This window comes from Montipora foliosa, chromosome 3, assembly GCF_036669935.1.
Source record: "Montipora foliosa isolate CH-2021 chromosome 3, ASM3666993v2, whole genome shotgun sequence".
NCBI classification, from domain to species: Eukaryota; Metazoa; Cnidaria; class Anthozoa; order Scleractinia; family Acroporidae; genus Montipora; species Montipora foliosa.
Genome location: NC_090871.1, coordinates 25,892,531 through 25,912,530, shown reverse-complemented (window position 1 = coordinate 25,912,530; position 20,000 = coordinate 25,892,531). Strand labels below are relative to the sequence as shown.

Here is a 20,000-nt window from a genome sequence, read left to right as displayed (position 1 = left end):
CTGTTGTAAACCGGTCAAACCGGGACCCTACAGTGTATTACCGTCTCATATTTTGCGTGTTCTCTTGACTTAATATGGTAAAATGGTGTAATAGTGGAATAATAAATATACATTCTAGTACCGCTCGATTTAGTTAACGTAGTTATCAACACGATTGGTAAAGTTATTTTTTTGTTGGAAATCGGGATCCAGTGCGCTCTTTAAGTGTAAATGATGATACAATAACACATATCGACATTTGTATCCGAGGAATGTTATCCCATACCACCAATTATTGATATAGTGCCGCTTTTTCAATGACGCGAATAAAAATCAATAACATTACTTAAAGTATATTACGTGTCACTTGGCAAAAAGGTTTATCGGTTTTACTGCCAAAATTAGATAAATATTCACTTTTTCCCTTTCTAATATGTAAGCATATAGGATCAAGAAGTTCAACGTTTGATTACATATATTTGTTAAGTACGTTTTGACCACGTTTAAACATATCCAGTTATTCTCCGAGCGATCTTGTACCCACCAGGTCATGAAAGCGATAATTTCCCGGCTTCTGTGACTGCATAATAGCACTGAATTTAAAAAACCTTAATGATATTAAGCGAGCTGCCCTTTCCCTTCTCAAAATAAATGATTTATGCCCATAATCTATTCGAAATGGTAATCAATAAGAAAGAATGATACGATGACGCTAATGAACAACTTTTGCCAAAGTACACAGTAATCAATTTTAAACTACACCATATTACAAAAAGTAAAAGCTGACACATGAACTGTGGCAGTTGTTACGTTTGGCAAAAAAACTTACCCCCACTAAATACTATTATTTGCTAGCCATTAAAGGAAGCTCCATTAAATAAAGTACACATAAAAATAATTGGAGCTTGATTGTTCTCAAGATTGACTTGCAATTAATAAAGTTAAGCGCCTATATTAAATTTTGTGTGAAGAATAGTTTAAATTGCAAATATGAGAAAAAAATTTCAACGAATAAAATAAAGTAAAATTAAAAGTAAGAATAAACCCTTATGCACTTCAGAGATTGTTTAAACATTAAGTAACTCCAGCGGACAGAAAACACCAAAGTTTCCTTGACTTTGGGAATACGGGCTAAATTGAAAAAAAAAAAAACCAAAACAACCAAGCATTCAGAACATCTCTGTTTATGTTAAGTTTAAAGGGTAAGGCCCATCGAAAGTTGATTACAACTTCTTAAAAATTCAGTGGAAAGGAATATCGACAATGGCTGGTAACCATCGCTTTCAAGTATTGCTCCTGTTGTTCATATCAGCGGATTACTTTCAAGTTTCTGCGACAAAATTCAACTCCTTAACCTCCGGTATGTATAGACAACGCTAAGATAATTATAAATCTTCAGATGATATTTCGTTTCGGGTGTCTGCAAGAAAAATTGTAGGAACGCTTGGGTCCCGTTTTACTTTGAAGACCACGTAAGAGTTGGGAACTTGCTGTTGCTTTTAAAGTTTTTCTTTTCCACTCTGTTTTAAACTTCCTTCAACATCTCTTACTTGAAATGATAAGTAATGAAATACACATTATTTCCAATTTGAAGATCTTAAACGCTTCCGAAATACTGTAAAAAGTTTAGGTCGTACAAATAAAATTTCTTTGTTGTTGGTTCCAGTAAGAGAATCATAAATTAGTAAACTCGTACCCTTTGAGATGAATAAGGATTGCTTCATCATTATTTGACCAGCAGCAAAGGAACAAAAAAGGCCCCTCTGGCTCGTCGAAACGACGTTTATGCTGCGGAAGTACATACCGAAGTGGCCTAGCCTAGAGGGGCGGATCCAGGGGAGGGCCCTCCCATTATTTTTGGACCAAAGCCGCCAAAACACCATAAAACACCAAACCTGAGAAAGGGCAAAAACAAAATGTTTGAGAGCGGGCCCCTACCTTACCTCCAGGTCTGGATCCGCCAATGTGTTAACGTTAACCTTTTCCTTCATTTATTAAACAGTATAAGCGCTACCTCCTTGACAGCCAAATATAATAATGATAATTAGGAAGGAAGGAAATATGATTGTTACATTCCCTTCCCTCCTGATTATTATTACTATTATGTATTTTTTTTTTTGTGTTTGAACTTAATGTAAAACTCCTTAGATGGAACTCATTGATATAAATAATTTAAAGATAGAGGAACCGTAGCCAGGATAAAACATATTAAAAATTATAAAAACGTTCACTGGCTATAAACATTTAAAAACTTTCGAGCTTTCGGCTGTCAAGCTACAGCCTTCAATGGAAATGAATGGAAAAAAATGACAACTACAATATATACAAAAATAGGTGACACTATAAAAAGAATATTAAAACGGGAAAAAATATGTGTCAAAAAAACTAATTGTTCATTTTTTAAAAGAATGGAGTATTGATTAGGGAGCGGCCTAGAATTGTTATCTGCATGATCTATCGAAGCGGTGTGCCATGATTCCAGTGTCTTTCGGGTACGAGAAGAACCCTTGTCAATCACTTGGGAATTTTCAAATCATAACTCCTTTTGGAGTTATGTAGGCGAGACTGGCAGATTCTTTGAAACTAAAAGAACATATGAGGAATGTGAAGTCTTACGCAAGAGGCTCCAACATCGCTAAACACGCTCGGTCTTCAAATCACTCTATTGACTTTGAAAATTCCGAAGTGATAATTTCTTAATTTATTACTATTAATTTTATTTTTATCTGTACTATCTATTTTGCCAGTTCACTTCTATACATATATGTATATATTTTTGTTTTCCTTTCATTTAATTCCTGTGGTAGTGACCATCTCGAAAGCATTTGCTACTATTCTCATTGCATACATAATTAGCGCATCACGGAATTTGAGCTATGTCCTTCAGATTCCGCCGTGCTCTACGTCTTCGGGGCAGGTATGATGCTTTGCCGTCTCTTTGCTTAAATTCTCTTGTTTTGCCTCGATCGTTGTCATTTTTCCGCGTTCCGGTGAAGGAAGCTTCTTTCGCTGCAAACTACCGTCAACCGGCACCAGCCTTTCATGTCATGGTTGCCCTTCCTGCTCCGCCTGGTCCTGTTCCTGACGAGGCTGTTGAAGAGCCAGCTGGCGCTGTTGAAGCTGCTCCGCCACCAGTGGTCGAGCCTGAGGTATTTTTTGCTTTTCTTTCGTTTCAGTCAGCTGAGCCCTGCGAGCCGCTCGTTTCTTTGCCACCTGTTTACGTATTTTCTGTTAGCTATTTCTATACTTCCGCATGTAGGTCTCCGTTTTGCTTGCTGGTCGCCACGTGCTTACTCGGGTAGTATTTTTCCATATGCTAGCGTTGTTGCCGCTTTGTATGCGAGGTTTATATTCTTCCCTATGGCGCGGGAGATTAGTCGTATGTAACGCTTTCACGTGTGCTTAGGATTTTCGCTGCGCGGCAAGAGTTTGCTGGTTAATTTGTAGCATAAGAAGATTTTCCTTTTATTGTTTCGTTAGTTACCGCTTTTAGTGGCGTGCTAAGGTCATCAATGCGGGTTTTTCACGCTTTATTGCAAGAAGTTTACACCCTAGAGCATAAATTATAGGGCCTTTATTTGTCTTCCCTGTTCTCGCTCGTTAAACAGACAAAATTATAAACATATTATATATATTAAGTTTGGGAAGGAAGAGGAAAGCGAGTGCTTGAGGTTTCCGCTTTGTTAGCGAGGAGATACCGCTTTTCTATAGCGAGAAACGTTGGTGGCAAGATATGTGTATATTTTTGCGATTGGGAAGTTTTTCGCTTCATATACTAGAAGATACCGCTTTATTGCTAGGAATATGGGTCGATAGTTCTACGCGAGGAGATACCGCTTCTAGCGATGAAGTTGTGATAGTGAATGTACAGAATTTATTTTTGGGCATATTGGGGTTCCCGGTTTTCGTGCGGAGGAATACCGCTTTAAGGCGAGGCCTGTTTGTCGTTTTTTTCTTTTATGACTGTGGTTGGTCTACTTTAGTTTTGTTTTAGGAGCTTTCTTTTCCTTTTGGAAATTTAATCGGTTAGGGTTAGGGTTTTGCCACCGGGTTTGTTGTTTTCGTTTACCTTTGTTTCTTTAAATGTTTTCTCTCGTCTGTCAAGCTGATGTTCGTTTGGTTGAGTAAGAAAGAAAGGTGCGAGCCGTTGAGCAGGAGGAAACTTTGGAGACTACTGAGAGTACTTTGGTTAACCTTAGAAGATACCTTAACCGTCCTAATAGCGCTTTTGACCGTTTCGAAGTGATGGACATTTTTACAAGCTTTAGTGCGCGTCGTGCGCTCCCAAGCACACCAGAAGGCTGAAGAATATGCCGCGGCCCTGGGCGAGGTACGGGGGAGATGGGACTCTCTCAGTTCCCCCGAGTTGCAGCGTTTATTGCTAGGGCTGTTGGGAGACCCCGTTAGAGCAAAGGTCGCAAAAGAAGCCACTTCCATATTGAGGTCTGCTTCGAAGACGTCTGGTCAGTCGCACGATGGCCCTATACGTCCAAGGCTTGGAATAATGTTTGGGGAGGCCCCTGTTTCAAGTGTGGCTGCTTGGGTCATCTTGCGCGCACCTGTAGGGCCACTCAGGCGCCGTTTCCGTACGGACGGGGTCGTGGAGCTCTTGGTTCTGGAGGGCGAGTAAACTCTCACTGATATAATCGCCTGATTTACAGGATTTTGTTGTCTTGTAATGTTCTTTTAGTTCTATTTTTCGCTCTTAAATAAAAGTTTTTGCTTGTGTTCATCTTTGTCCAGATCCTTTTTTTAAAAAAAAAGGGGAAAAAAGAAAAAAGAAAAAAGAAAAAAGCCCTTCTCGTCGTTGACCTTGGGGGACCTCCTGTTCTGTTCTGGACCTGGTTCGGATTCTGGGGTCAACGAGGGGTTGGTTTCCCCGTTTTCCCGCGTGAGTCTTGTTTCGCCTCGCCGGTCTTGGAGGGTCGGGACTCGTATTTACAGTTTAGCCTATCTGTCCCTCTTCGCTCTTTGGCACAGGGAACCCAGCACGTTGGCCCCCTGGCGTTGTCCGTTTGGGGAGAGGTTGGAGTCGTTTCTCCGCCTCATTTGGTCCTTCCTATTACCATTGAGCCGTGCAAGCCTCGTCTCTGCCACGACGAAAGGTTTTTAAATTTATGGATTAGGGATCTTCAATTAAATTAGACCACCTGGCGGATTTGCCCCGGTATGTTTTGCCTGGACATTTCCAGACGACCTTTGATGACAAGAGTGGCTACCAGCATGTTCGGCTGCATCCGTCGTCGGAGACGTACTTCGGGCTCGAGTGGGATAATTTCCTTTTTGTGTTTCGCACGTTCCCCTTTTGTTGGAAGGGCAGCGCCTATATTTATCATAACTTAGGTCTGGTCGTCTCGCATGCCGCTCGCTCCCTTGGGGTTCCCCTGTCACAGTATATTGACGTCCGTCGTTCTTCCAAGCGATCAGAGAGCTAAAGCTGCAGCTTACATTCTGTGTTACATTCTGATCGAAGCTGGCTATTTCATTAATACTGACAAGTCGCAGCACGTTCCTTCTACGGTGGTCTGTTTTTTGGATTTTTTATGCGATTCTATGCGCCAGGCGTTTCTCATTCCCCGGGATAAGAAGACCAAGTTCGCGACCTTGCGGGAAAGTATTCTGTCATCCTCCTGTGTCAGTCTTAAAACGCTGCCGTGTTTCGCTGGCAAGGTCGTTTCTTTTAGTTCAGCCATCCCTGGTTGTAAGCTTTACGTCCGCGAAGCCTTTCACGCAATAGCCCAGCTTAGTATACGCGTTCCTCCAAGGCTGCTGCTAAGGTCCAAGGAAGACTTCGCTTTGATGTCGCGTACTGGCACTTTTTAGACGATTGGTCAGATTGCTTGTCTTGGAGGTCGAAGCAACATTGTATAGTTTCCCTGTTCTGTGATGCCTCTAAACGCTCGTGGGGTGGAGGTCTTTTTAGGGACGGCAGAAGGGTCGAGTCCCGAGACTATTGGATGGATGTTTCGGATGATATTAACTCTCTAGACGAAGGCTTTGGTACGCTCACTCTTAGCTTTCCGAGACCATGTACGTAATTCTAGGGTTGATATTCATACTGATAATCGAACCCTCAAGGCCGCCTTGGACAATTCTGGCTTCAGGAATTCATCTGTTAATGATTATGTCAAGGGAATCTTGGAGTTTAGCCGTCAGTTGAACTTGTCTATTGATGTCCATTATGCTCCTTCCCGCGACCATATGGCGGACGCGCCTTCTCGAGCATGTTCAGACCTTGACTGTATGTTTTCGGAAAACGCCTGGAATTCAGTGGAGCGCAGATTCGATCCTCACTCCTTCGATCTTATGGCGTTAGAAAGTAACTGTCGAAGGGATCGTTCTGGTCTAATGCTTCCTCATTATTCCCCTTGGCCTACTCCGGCCTCTGAGGGAGTTAACGCCTTTGCGCTGCCCATACCATTGGGGCATAACATTTACGCTTTTCCGCCTTTTGTTTTACTCGGACCGCTATTGAGGTATTTTTTGGATCAGGGATTCCAAGGGGCCCTTACTCTGGTGGTCCCAGATTTGCGTCCCAGGCGTTTTTGGTGGGCTCTCCTTTAGTATGTCGCAGTCGATCGCCTTTTGCTTGGCAGGAAGGGCGACGATGCTGTGTTGCTTTTTCCCCTTCGCTCCACGCATGTCTGGTCGGCGCGACGTCTTCAGTGGGACTTGTGGGCTTATCGCTGTATTTTCTTACTTTTTCCCCTCTTTTTCCCTTTAATGGTATTCTGTTAGATTCCGCGACCTTGGAACCAGCCCGTCTTTGTGGTTCGTGCTTGTATCCGAATGACGCAAATGCCAATTTCTGTCAAGCGTGTGGCGTTCCTACTGCGCCCTTGGTGCCAGCTGTTCCCCTTGACAGGGGTCCTGTGGATGAGAAGGTCATTCAAGAGCGTTTTCACGAGCTTAAGTCTTCGTTTGAACGTCGGTCCTATCAACGTCAGAAGTCAGCCCTTGAGCAGCAATTATCTATGTTTCTCGCGTCAGTTTCTCCGCCTAAAACAATTTCATCTTGTACGGTGGACGACGTTATTAAGTTTCTCATTTATAAAGATTCGTCGGGGCCAACAGTGGTGCATGTCCCCACATGTCCCGGAGGAGCTTGCGCCTGCCCCCGCCGTTTAGCCGCTGGCATCGTTGACTCCCTGCTTGGAAAGCTCAGGTTCATCTTTAATAAACTTGGTCGCTTCGACCACACTAATCCTATCGCGCGTCCTCGCATCAAGGAATACTTGAACTTTGTTCGCGTCGAACAAACGGGTATGGCTATTTCGCCTTCGAAAGCTGTGCCATTGTTCTTTCTTAAGTTCCAGAATTTAATTGCTCATTTACGGGGAAAAATTGTTGACAGTCAATCATTGTCTAGAATTAGTCAGTATACTTTGGTTAGGGATGCTACCTTTTTTGTAATAGATTTCTTCACAGGCGACAAGGCATCGGATTTGGGTCGCCTATTGGCCAGCCAGGTTTTTAAATTAAATGATCGTGAGGGTTACTTGTTACGTTTTACCTTTTCTAAAACTTTGCGTAGAGACCCCCCTCGTTCTTTCGCCTTGGTTCCCTTTTGCAAAACAGACGTGTGCCCAGTTCATTGGATAACTTATTATCTCTCTGTGTGTGATTTACTTAAGGTCCGCCTAGCTTCGGGCTTTTTCTTTCGGGCTTCTGACAGTCATTTGGTTCGGTCAATTAGCCCGGTTCACTGGATAACTTATTATCTCTCTGTGTGTGATTTACTTAAGGTCCGCTTAGCTTCGGGCTTTTTCTTTCGGGCTTCTGACGGCAATAGAGATATTAGTCCCAGGCCTTTAGTCAGCTCGGCAGTGAATAACCGTCTTCGGGGGTATCTCACCGAAGCTAAGCTTCATAACGGTGAAACCCCTCATAGTTTCCTGGTGGGTTTGTCTACTACTTTGAGATTGCAACAGCAGGTTGCACAGTATATAGGTTGAAAGAGTGGGGAGATGGCTCAACATTACTCCCGTTCGTCTGATGCGGCGGCGTCTCTCGCGATCTTCGAGGAAGTCCTTCCTAGTGCTACTGGTTTGGTCACAGTGCCTGTGTCTCACCCCGACAATCTGCAACCCGTTTGTACCAATTGAACGATTTTCACTTTCATCTGTTATTGTTACCCCTAGTCCTCCTATCAGGGTTGAAGGTGATTTCTGAGTAATGGGAGAGGTTGGATTAAACTGTGTTCTGTAGCTTTTGTTGTGTTGTTTGTATGCTTCGGGGTACTTTTTGGGGTCAGTCGGGTAGCTGCAGCGTGGTGTCAAGGGTTGGAGCGGTGTCCTCCCGTAGTAACTTAGTTTACCGTGATGTGGTAATAGGTATGCAGTGGGGATAAATTACTATTCTCACTGCATACAAAATTAGCGCATCACGGAATTTGAGCTATTTCCTTCAGATTCCGCCGTGCTCTGCGTCTTCGGGACAGGTATGATGCTTTGCCGTCTCTTTGCTTAAATTCTCGTGTTTTGCCTCGATCGTTGTCATTTTGCTCGCTTCCGGTGAAGGAAGCTTCTGTCGCCCCACCCTCCTCCCCTGGTGCCGGTCGACGCGTTTACGCTTAACTCCCGCTGCATACCTTAGCTGCCACAGTTGTCGCGGTCTCCTCCCGTGACTTAGTTTACCGTGATGTGGTAATGGGTATGCAGTGAGGATAAATTACTATGGCCACTACGCACTTTTCCACTTTTTCTCACTCAAGTATAATTAGTCTGTTTCCTTCTTTCTTTTAATTGTTATGTCAATTATTTATTTTCTGAAATAGTGCATAATAATAATAAATCTTGAAATCTTTAAATCTTGATCTGTACTCTTAAAACTAAAACGCTGGCGATAGTTTCCTTTGGGTAATAAATGCTGAAGGGAACCATGTAAAAGAAAGCACACTAGTGGGGTGCGGACATGGGGGGTTGCTCGGAACCTCTTTCCTTTTTCTTCTTGGCCACTGATAGCAATCTGTCTCCTTTTTAAATTTGAAGTATGAAAGGAAATTTTTTGATATATTTTTTTTTGTAGTGACTGTGTGCGAAAATCAAGCGGCGAAGATGAATTGCAATTACAAGGAATTGGTCCTGAACGTGATTGAAGTCTTATTTATAAAGGAAAATGCAAACGTCTGTGGCAATAATGTAACTGCCCCAGAGTGTGAGGCGACTAAACAAGAGGAAGACTACTTGAAGTGTGCCCTGAGAAAAGTGTGCAACGGTAAAACAAGGTGCGATGTTCACGTTGCCCATGGAACTTACAGAGACATGAACCTTCCCTGCAGAAACCATGGTATCAAGATACGAGTGGAAATAATTTTCGACTGTTTTCCTTGTAAGTTCAGTGCAGTCATTATGTTGCACTTTCTTGTTTTCCGCGCAAAACATTACGTCATCATGTTTCTTTGTCAGAGTAGTAGGTGATACTATCCTGGAAAAAGCACCAAGGCAGTCACAAAATATGGGATAAAGATTCTTTGTGTTAAGCCTTAAAATTGTTTTCACAAGGTTCGATTTTTCAGAATGAAATATGTAAGGGTACAGTTCGCTAATCAAAAGAACTTCTTCAACCCTGTATACAGAGAAGTGTATTTTATGGACTAGCAAATGGTTATCCATTATGTGGATAACATTTATAGCGGGGCTCCAGGCCGCGAAGGGGCCTAGATCAGAGCCTCACACTTAAGAGATTTTCGTTCGGTTGTCACGTGATTGTCCGAGCGTACGTCCTTCCGTCCGTACAGACTCCGGGGGAGGAAACGAAGAAGATCGCCAAAGATAGCGGCTGAGGGCTAGAAAGAGAAGGCGAAATTTCAACAAAGATAGCCGCGAGGCTGAGAGAAGCCGAGGAAGGAGAAGAAAAGAAGATCTTACTGAAGAACGCCAAGAGACTTAAAGAAATAGAACGAGGATGAACGAGTGCTTAGCAGAAGGTGATGATGCTTTTACACTGAAGTGCGTTAGGCAAACAAATTCACTTGACCACGGCCAAAGGTGACAAAATTACAAAATCTAAACACTTAACGGAACATGGTTAGTTTCCCTCTCACTTTTTTATTTTTCATGTTTTTCGTGCCTCGCTGCCTAGCTATTTGTAAAACCGCTTGCCTAGTGCATGATTTAACAAGATGATGCAATACTATGTCCGAGTCTTAAAGGCATTATTTAAAAATAACTATCTTACATCTCCCTTGTTAAGTTTCATACATGGTATCTAAGGTAAGTGGGCCTTCGGGAAACCCACTGGCCTGCGGATAACAGGGACTGCTTTGATTCAACTTGTTTGACCACTCTTGTGAAAAACACTTGAAAATGACACTTCTGAATGGCATATTGTCACAAGTTCTATTGGATTGCCCTGCCGGACAAAAATGGACTTGAGATGCAAACCCAGAGTAGCTGCAGTTTTATCCGCAAAGAAGGGAAATTTCAGGAAACTTCGAGTAGTAATCAACGATACGAAATAATCTTTTGCTTTTGTCATGATGTCAGCGCCATCGTTTACGCAGGGGCAGTGAGGAATGTCATGTGCAATCATCGGCTCTCTGGTATTCTCTGGTCTCTAGCGTAGACACCTTCGAAGTACACTAAACAATCATCTCTTCAATGTCAGAATTTATGCCGGGCTAGTATACCGCAGTGCGAGAACTGGTCTTGGAATTTTCAATTCCTAGGTGCGCCTCATGCAGAAGGAACTTGATTTCTTTCCTCATTGCCGCCGGGATTATAATGGCGTCACCTCGAAATAGCAATCCCTCTACTTCATGATCTCCACTTTGCAATGCCAAGATGGGCAAATTTCAATCGGAAGCAGACTTCTATGTTGAGGCCATCCTTGACGAATAACACTGAGTAGCGCTTGGAGAGTCTCGTCTTGGACTGTCGCTGCTTGCAGCTCAATTAATTTTTAGTCGTTGACTGGTTTGTGTAAAAAATGTGTCAATGGGACCTCTAACCTCTAACACTTCATGGACCATAACTTCGATTTCTTCGTCCATCAGATTGTTTTCAGTTGTGTCCTGAGCTTCTGGATAGGCTCGTGTCTCAGTACGAGGAACAAGAGACGACCTGATGTATAAGTCACACAGAGGGAATAACTTTGAAGCTGGAGAAGCATACGTTGAAGTCTTGGTGGAACATTGCTGAGGGGCTTTTTGAAAACTACTTCGAGATGATAAGGATCTGACTGAATTTTTCAGTGCTTTCCATAGAAAGAGGGGTTAATTTTTTGCGTAGGGCATCGACTGGTTCTCTTGTAAGAGGCAGGCACCAAGCCCAGATGACGATGCATCGGTTTGAATTGTGACAGGTTTCTTGACATCGCAGAATGGAAGCAAGGGTTGACTGGTCAGCACTTCTCAAATCTGTTGTAGTGATGCCTCGTTGTAGTGATGCCTCATTGCCATTGGACATCTTCTTTTAGCAAAGACCGAAGTTGCCGGGTGATATCTGATTCGTGTGGAGGGTACTGGGCTAAGTACTTGACAAGACCCAGGATTCTTCTTAGCGAGGGCTTTCCGTCAGGAGGAGGCCTGTGTACTATAGCATAAAGTTTGGATTCATCGGGACGCAAACCATCTGCCGTCACCACAGTGCCCATGAAGTGAACTTGAGGTACTCGAAACCTGGCTCTCTCTATCACCTTCTCCAAAATTCCATCACGATCTTTGTCATCTTCACAGGCAATAATCATATCATCAGTGATGCAGTGAACGCCTGGGATATCTCCAAATGTTTCATAGTTCCGCTTCTGAATAACTTCGCCAGCAGAGCAAATTCCAAAGGGCCTTCTTTGAAACCGTTGCCTACCCCATAGAGTATGAAGATGGCTTTGTAAGCTTGACTTGCCATTAATTATCTCGTTGTTCCAACGCAGTAAACACCTTCTTTCTACTAAGCTTGGCCTGGGCTTCTGCTTGAGTAGGTAAGCTGAAATGCCCCCTTTTGATAGCTTGATTGAGGTCAAGACATAGAGGATATTACATGGCCGCGCGGAGATACGAAATTTCTCTTCTAGTGCTGAAAAAATTTATTTTATTATATAAACACCAATGAAATACTAAATCATTTCACAAAAGGCATCGAAATGCACGATTTGTATAGGTAACCATAGACACAGTGATGTTTTTACGTGTGAAGATATGTTTTCGCACGAAAGCTCACTTGGTATTTCATTGGTGTTCATTTAATAATATTCTTCTGTCTCCATTCTTCTTCTTTGTGACAACGAGGTTATTGACCCAATCGTAGGGAGAATCAAAAGAACCTACTACAGTACACCTTGGCTTTCCAGCTTTTCAAGAGTTTCCCTCAGCTGATCACTGTAGACTGCGAAAGGAAAATTACGCGCTGGCTGTATCTTTTGCTCCACCTCGTCTCACTTTGATGTCGTACTCTCTCTCAAACTCACCTAGCCCACTAAACACACCGAGATATTCTCGCAGCAACTTCTCTCTCTTTGAGAGATTTAGAGGCTAGTCTGCCTAGGATGGACAAACCAGAGTCCACAACATAAAACTTTAATTTCTCCCAAGGGCGTGCTTCTATCTTACAGTTAGCATGACAAAACCAGAAGTCTTACCTCAACAAGATCAACAAGATCTTTAGCATTAATGACATTTGCAGTCATCTCAGGGGTATTTAATCACTCTGCACTGTATTAAACTAATAATGATTTGCCCTTTTTTGCAGAAGGCATATTTTTTATACACTGTATTGCTTTCTGGGGTGAGAAACGGGAGCCCCGCTTTTAGGCTTGGCTAAATCTATCTATTAAGTGTCATTCTCTGAGAAGTGTTCCAGGGGCCAAAAGTTCTGGTCAACCGATTTGGCTGAAACTTGGCACAAAAGTTGGTTTCCATGAGATATTTCAAAAACCAATTGGCTGACTTTTCTGACTTTTACTTTGGAGTTTCAGGGGGGGGGGGGGGGGGGCGCATTTTTTGCCCTTTGAGCACCGAAAATTCAGTCTTTCAGGGGACATTTTGAAATCGCCATAAAACCTGATCGGTAAATTGTGCTGCCAAATGAATTTGACCATGAACTCTACTATAATAGAGTTTTCATTTCAGGCATGTAACTTTGTTCTCAAGGTAATAGTTAGAGAGGAGCCTGGGGCTAGAGTTTGGCAAAAATTTATGTCAAAATTACAACCCAAAATTGCTATTTTTCAAAAAATCAGTGTATCTACCTGCCTTCTTGCATAACTTCCGTACCTATACCATTATTTACTTTAGTGACCCAATTATCAAAATAAGTTGAGAAAAATTTGGCTTATCAAGGTTTGTTGAATTTTTGCCACAAACACTATAAGACCATTCAAAATGGAATTTTGAGCATAATTCACGGCATAAACAAACCAAATTAGTGACATGAAGCCCTTATTCTGTATTTGGTGAGTGAAAATGAATTGTTAAATCCAAATCAGTTTCTTTGTACAGAAATAACTGTGATTCTTACCTTGCAATTGCTCTTAAAAGGCCTTCAGTGATTAGCACAACAAACACCTTGATTTACAAAAACAAGGGTTAATGTTTTCTTTCAAAACTTAGTACCCATCAAACAGCACAAATGATGAAGGCCTTACCTAGATATAACGATCTTTTTAAACGATGCTTGAATTTTTATTGATTATATTCAGTTCAAGTCATAATATGTTCTTCTCCATTGCTCCAAGCACGGAAAATCGCTATACTTTTTCAGGCCTGATTTTTTTGATGATTACAAGATAAAGTTAGCTTAACAAAAACGTTCGTTAGCACATAATCTTTGTCTGTTAACAGCCTGCATAGTTCTTGCAAATACCCACCAGTAAAGGAGCATGACCATGCATACATAGATATATTACAAACATACGAGGTTCAGTTTATAGCAATGTCGATGTGACCCGTTATTTCAGAGTCCTTTAGAGCGGAGTACATGAAACCATCAGTCAAGAAGGAATACAAAGTTAGGAGAGCTGGATAGTAAAACAGAAAGGAATTTTTTGCAAATACAATAACCAAACGAGGCCTTTGCATTAAGATGATGTATCAGCTGGCCCGCCATTTTGGACATAGGAGAGAGTGGGGACTGGACCGAGTTCCCATTGTTCTTCCGTTTCGCGGGTATGTTTTGTCAGGTGTAGGAAATTCGAGGGTAATTCACGATGTCACTTTGTTCCTTTGGAGGGGTAAGTGATCAGTGCGGTGCCTCGTCATGGGCTGCGCACGAAACAGGAATGGTTCCTTTGTTGTCCTGCGAGATAGACATGACTGAATGGTTGAAGGAAAAGTACAAGGCATCAGGTGCGTCCGGGGCAAGAAAAAGACGTGGTCATATCGAAGCTACAGGTGATTCAAAATATCAGTTAGGGATCATACACGCGTACAAATGGCTTTTATCGCGATCCAGTGGACTCTTTTTATTGAACAGGGACCACGATATCTTACGATATTGTCGTCTCAAATTGTTTGTGTGTGACCAAGATTTCCCGGGGTAATTTACTTGGTTCTTGCGAAGAGAAACTAACATTCGACAAATTGTTTATAGAAAGGGCAAAAGGGTTGACTAAAATCCTAACTATTGTAAAGTACAGTTATTTTATCGCAGCAATCTCTTGAACCAAAAACAACGATAAGAATAACTTGAAGGCTGTTTTTCGTCTGCTCGCTCTGTTTGTTTACATTCAATTCCAGCATGAAATTCTACCTTTTCCCTGTATTTGCTGGTTTCGCCTAAGAAAAATCTTTGCAAACATGCTGCATGGAAGCTTTTCAAGGAAGCTGACATTTTATGCGAGAAAATGCTTTGTTTCACGGATAACATTCTTGGTTACAAAAATTATTTGGATACATTTTTTAATTACTTTAATTAGCTATTTTAGTATGTAAATAGAGGAGTTACATCACATGCAATCGATGCGGGACTCGAAGCAATTTTCTGGCTTACAATGAATGTTTAAATCGGTTTACAAAAACTCAGATATTATCACTCATAAATGACAGGTTCTCTCAGTCGGAACTCCAGAAGCTTCTCCCAGGAATCTCATTACGCTAAGTAAAGAATGCTAGGAAGCACGCGTCAGAATATGGACGCCGAGAACCAAAGACAAGGAATGAGATTTTCCGATGCAGGTTGAATATGGAGAAAGTTAGGGATCTCATAGAGTTCTTTTCCAGATCCGCATTCTTCCAAGACGTAGCCTTTGGAACAAAAACATTGAAACTTTCTTCAGGTGCGAGAATCCCCATCCCTTCTGTGGTTCGTGCAATGACTGCGTCGAAAATCATCTACCTTTTACATGAACATGGTGTGAACATGGTGTGGAGCCTCTGTTTCCGTTTGCTAGGGGTTTGTAGTGCGTCAAAGCAAAAGTCCTTGCAGGGGTTGGACAATACGTCTACGACTGGTGAAGAGGCATTCGAGACGATAGCCTCAATCGTTGAGGATCTAGGTCGACATGGGGCGGGTGTAACATGAACCCGAGACACCCTTCGATCTTTAAGCGCTGGAAAGAATTACCTCAAAAGCGTATACAAGAGTCATCTAGGACCGGAAGAGCCTTGTGCTTATCACTGTACTGTGTTTGCACTATCGGATCCAGTTGAAGAGAAATTTTTTTGGTGAATGTTGCCACGATCACAACCAGGCATGTCCAGAATGCAAGGGTATTGTCGATGTTCTGAAAGCTATCGAAGACACTCTCAGAAATGGAGATCTGGACTTCAGTAAGAAGCAAAAAGAGAGAGCAAGGTGGGACTTAGATCACTCCGTTTTCAGCATCGATGCTTGGAAAGCTCATTTGTTGAGGACTTTTCAACAAGACCAAGTGAGACAAGATACAATCTATCAGTTAGATGACCAGACTATTATGGTCATTAATGACTGGGCCATGAAAGTACTTCCCATGCGCTTCAGAGAAACGCAGTCCCAATGGTTCGCCAAGCGCGGAATTAGCTGGCACTTTTCTGCTGTGGTTCACAAATCAAACCATCCTGACTGTCCGGTAGTATACGCAAGTGAACACACAATCCACACATATGTGGTTGCCATTGACATCTGCAAAAAGGACTGGCTTTCCTTTTCTTGTATACTTGAAGAGGTCCTTGTCCTTGTCAAAGAGTCGCATCAATCAGTATGTAGAGCGATCCTAAAAAGTGATAATACTGGATGCTACCACTGTAGTGAGCTTTTGTCAACTATCAATTCCACTAGCAGAAGGTCAGGCATCGAAGTAATCCGCTATGATTTCTCTGACCCTCAGTCGGGTAAGGACTCATGTGACAGAAAGATCGCCCCTTGCAAACAGCGCCTTGAAAATCACAACGTGGAAAGTGCAAAAGACATAAGGGAAGGCTTGGAGTCCCCACCAGGAATTGCAGGAACGAGCGTCGCGGAATGCAAGATTGACCAATCTGTGATGTCCGCAGGCACTGCTACTAACAAGATTCCGGAGATAACGAAATACAATATTTTCCCTCTGACGACTAAAAGCATGGGCGTCTGGCAAGCTTTCAATGTTGGAGAGGGCATGGATATAGAGGGGTCTTGTTATGAACAAGATGTCTCTGGCCTCGAAACGATTGGGATTTGGACGAAAAAGATACCACGTGTTACACAATAGAAATGCCAGGAAAAGGGAAAACAGGATGTCACTGAGTCTGTCAATACATTTAGCTGCGTTGAACCTGCTTGTTTTGCCACCTTCAAGACAATCGAACAAGCGGATGAGCACATGGACACAGGTCATAATATTATGACTCCAGAGAAGGAGACCATATACGACAACGTACGTAGGCAGTGGGCAGCTGTAACGACATCAGTAAAAGTTACTGTTCCTTTGGCGAACTTACGATTGAGCAAAGGGTGAGCCTTAAAAAAGCAGAAAACTGCGCTGACAATATCTTCGAGTGTCAAAGAATTTTTGACAAATTTATTCAACAAGGGAGCTAAGGATCTTCACCAAAAGGCCATGCCAGCAGACGTGGTGGAGCAAATAAAGAAACTTTTCTCAGTTTCAGAGTGGGTTGAGGTACAGACTGTCAGAGGATACTTTTCTCGACTGGCTTCACAGCAAAAGGGACTTCCAGTCAGCGAAGAGGAGGGAGAAGACGAAGCGCTGGAGAAAGAGGATTACATGGAGCAGCTAGTCGGGGTGGCTGAACAAGATATTGGCCTCAGGTATCCTCTTGTATATGATGATTTCAATTTTTGTGATCTCTCTGCCAAGGGTAGAGTATTTTGACGACGTGGAAATTTCTGGTCGGGCTAATCGTAAAGCATCGTATTACGAACCTCTTACACAATTAGCAAATTCCTGTGATTGCCGCAAGTAAATATATATTTTAGATTGTTCGATTTAAACCAATCCGTGAGTCAGTTAAGGTTGTACGACTCGTCGACTTGGTCCAGTCATCGCACTCTCGAGTCCAAGGGGATACAATACCAATCACATCTCGAGGCGTTTCCTTTGAACATCAACACGAAAAATGTTTATCATCCAGCTCTCCTAACTGTGGATCCCTTCTATGGTTTCACTTACTGAGTGATAAAGTATTTGGGAAATCTGATGGATCGTAGGTCACCTAGACGCTGTAAATGGCATTGCGCATGCATAGTGCGATGCAAAGTGACTTTGAATGTCTCTCCATTTTTGCCAAACTAAAAACACTTACAGACACCCCACTTCTCCTTTTTCCTTAGTTGGGTGGAAGAAAAGTAATTAAAAGGAAAAATTTCAAAATCTTTGTTTTTTGCCGTTTGATTCTGTAGCTGGTGTGAAAGAGCCCGAAAGCACTGATTGCGAGACTAGTCCGAAAGCAAGGCTACCGCCTGTGACGTCGAATTTGTTGCCAACCAGAAGAAGCACCATCAGCGAAAGGCAAGTTAAGAACACAGGGCCGCAACTAAAAACATGGAGAAGAAAGCGTCCAATAACTTGTAACAGCACAAAGGAACCTTGATGGAAAGCAAATCACAATGCTTATGCTGTTCCCTTCTAACTTCCATTTTAATATATACGTTCTTCTTGTTATAACAAACTGTCAATAAAAAAGGCTAAATAAACTGGATGATTTTCACTTGACTAATTTTTTATTCTCTTACTTGGGGCAATTAACTCTTCAATCAGACACAGTTTGATGCTAGTCTGGTTTAAATAAATTTGAATGTAGCTTAAAAAGGTACCTTTCAAAGACTCTACTGTTCTTCACTCCTTTTTGGGGTCTTCGTCAGGGGTGACCCAAAATGATCTCATGAGGACGTTTTAAAGGTTAATGCTAATGAACTCGGTTTCTGGTTTTGCAATTTTCCCGTACATTTAAGGGCTACAGAACCTATCAATAGAATTTTGAATAGCCACAACGTGAAAATAGCCCAAAAACCGTTCCGGACGCTTAGTCATATTTTTGCCAAACCTAAGGATCCCGTACTGAGGAAACAACGAACTGACACCGTTTACTGCAATAAATGTGATCATGACAGACTAAACGCCAGTTTGGTACACGTTTAAAGGAGCATCAAAAGGTGGTTTTTCTTTGCAAAAAGGAAAACTTTGCTCTTTTAGAGCATAGCTGCCTAACTACTGAAACCACATTGCATGGAGTAGTTCTAGAATCATTACCACCAACCGGCAGTATCATCAACGCCGTTACTTGGCACATCAATGCCGCCCACGCACTTTACTAAATGAAGAAAAAACACTAATTACTCAGGGTTTTCAGGGAAAACGCCCAAGGGTAAATTTCGGATTCATTTATTTTTCTGCGTTCAGTCAAAAATTGCACTCAAGCTTGTAAAGCGCATGTGCGCAGCTAACCAAAGCACATACGTGCCATGGCCGTGCAATGGCTGATTCATCTTTTATAGAGCATGCACGAAGTTTAAGCCAACGTGCACACATGTCTTTAGGGAGTTTTATTATACACGACGGCTACGGCAACGACAACGTCACGAAGCAAGAATATAATGGATTAAAAAAGGAAAAATATGAGTGCTGAACGTTCTGCTCGAATTTCTGTACATTTCTTTGCCGTACTTCTCAAAACAACAATGTCAAATAACCAAATTTTAAGTTTTGACGACAACGTGAGGATATAACAATAAACCATCCATTTTCTATTTTGACCTTGTTTAAAACCGTTCGCACCTATTCAGTTACAGGATAGTTTTCCCGTATTTTACAAGGTATACGAGACGGTATAATCGCGAAATACTTGCCATAGGCACATTTCTACGGGATTTTTTCTTTTTCTTTTTTATTTATTTATTTAAAGATCCAGGATATCAGGAAAGCCTGAGTTCACGCAGATATGCGTCTAGTTACTGTAGATCGTTTTGACTGTCACGCAACAAAAAAATAAAATCGAAATCGTTCAATGAAATAAGCCAAACACTTTTAATGTTGCAGGAGGCACAGTTATAAATCACCTCACCAATTCTCAGGTCTGTGCGGTACATCATTTCTGAGTTATTTGGCGAAGCGTTTCACGCAACTGAAAAGAGTTTTGTATGGAGCTACCACGTTAATGTAGCACCGTTGTGCACCAATATGGCGGCCAGAAATCCACACGAACGTCTGGAATTCGCTTAGCGATGAAAGCGCTTACTTCTCGCTCATGAGATAAAATGCCTGTGTGTGAATACATCTCGTAAAGTACTTGAAACGCTCAGACTGCTGAGATTCAACCAAATAACTTTGTATCATGGTGTCACGCAAAGTGACAATTTAGAAATTCTGAAATGTTGTATTTTCGAAACGAACGACGTCATGGAACTCGAAACTTGCAAAACCATGTATTTCTAGGTCATCTTTGAGAATCATTCATTCATTTTAGAATTTGATGACGTCACTGAAAAAACATCTACTAAGTTGTTTTATTTTGTTTTAAGAGATCGCCTTAGCCCTCTCACTTGGCTCATTTGTTCGTAGTGCGCTTTTTCTTGTCATCTTTTTGATTGATGAGATGTTTGGATTCTTTGTTTTTATTGTATTGTTGGTATAAAATGGTGGAAAACCTACCGTGTTGCCCTTTGTTCTTTCTTTTT

General features: G+C 42.1%; 1 protein-coding gene and 1 pseudogene across 1 annotated transcript; both read left to right on the top strand.

The window, feature by feature from the left end:
- Window positions 1-975: 975 nt before the first annotated feature.
- LOC137997172 (uncharacterized) lies at window positions 976-18,015 on the top strand. The gene is made up of 3 exons (XM_068843007.1): window positions 976-1,339; window positions 9,007-9,309; window positions 17,727-18,015. The coding sequence occupies exons 1-3, from the start codon at window positions 1,243-1,245 to the stop codon at window positions 17,915-17,917; spliced, it is 591 nt and encodes a 196-aa protein (XP_068699108.1). The 5' UTR covers window positions 976-1,242; the 3' UTR covers window positions 17,918-18,015.
- LOC137994169 (uncharacterized) lies at window positions 15,826-17,199 on the top strand (annotated as a pseudogene).
- Window positions 18,016-20,000: the final 1,985 nt, after the last annotated feature.

Bases quoted from the DNA above. Each gene is read 5' to 3' on its own strand.
- LOC137997172 (XM_068843007.1), top strand. From the start codon at position 1,243: ATGGCTGGTAACCATCGCTTTCAAGTATTGCTCCTGTTGTTCATATCA. The intron at 1,340-9,006 runs GTATGTATAGAC...TTTTTTTTGTAG, and splicing joins ATTCAACTCCTTAACCTCCG to TGACTGTGTGCGAAAATCAA. The intron at 9,310-17,726 runs GTAAGTTCAGTG...TTGATTCTGTAG, and splicing joins AATTTTCGACTGTTTTCCTT to CTGGTGTGAAAGAGCCCGAA.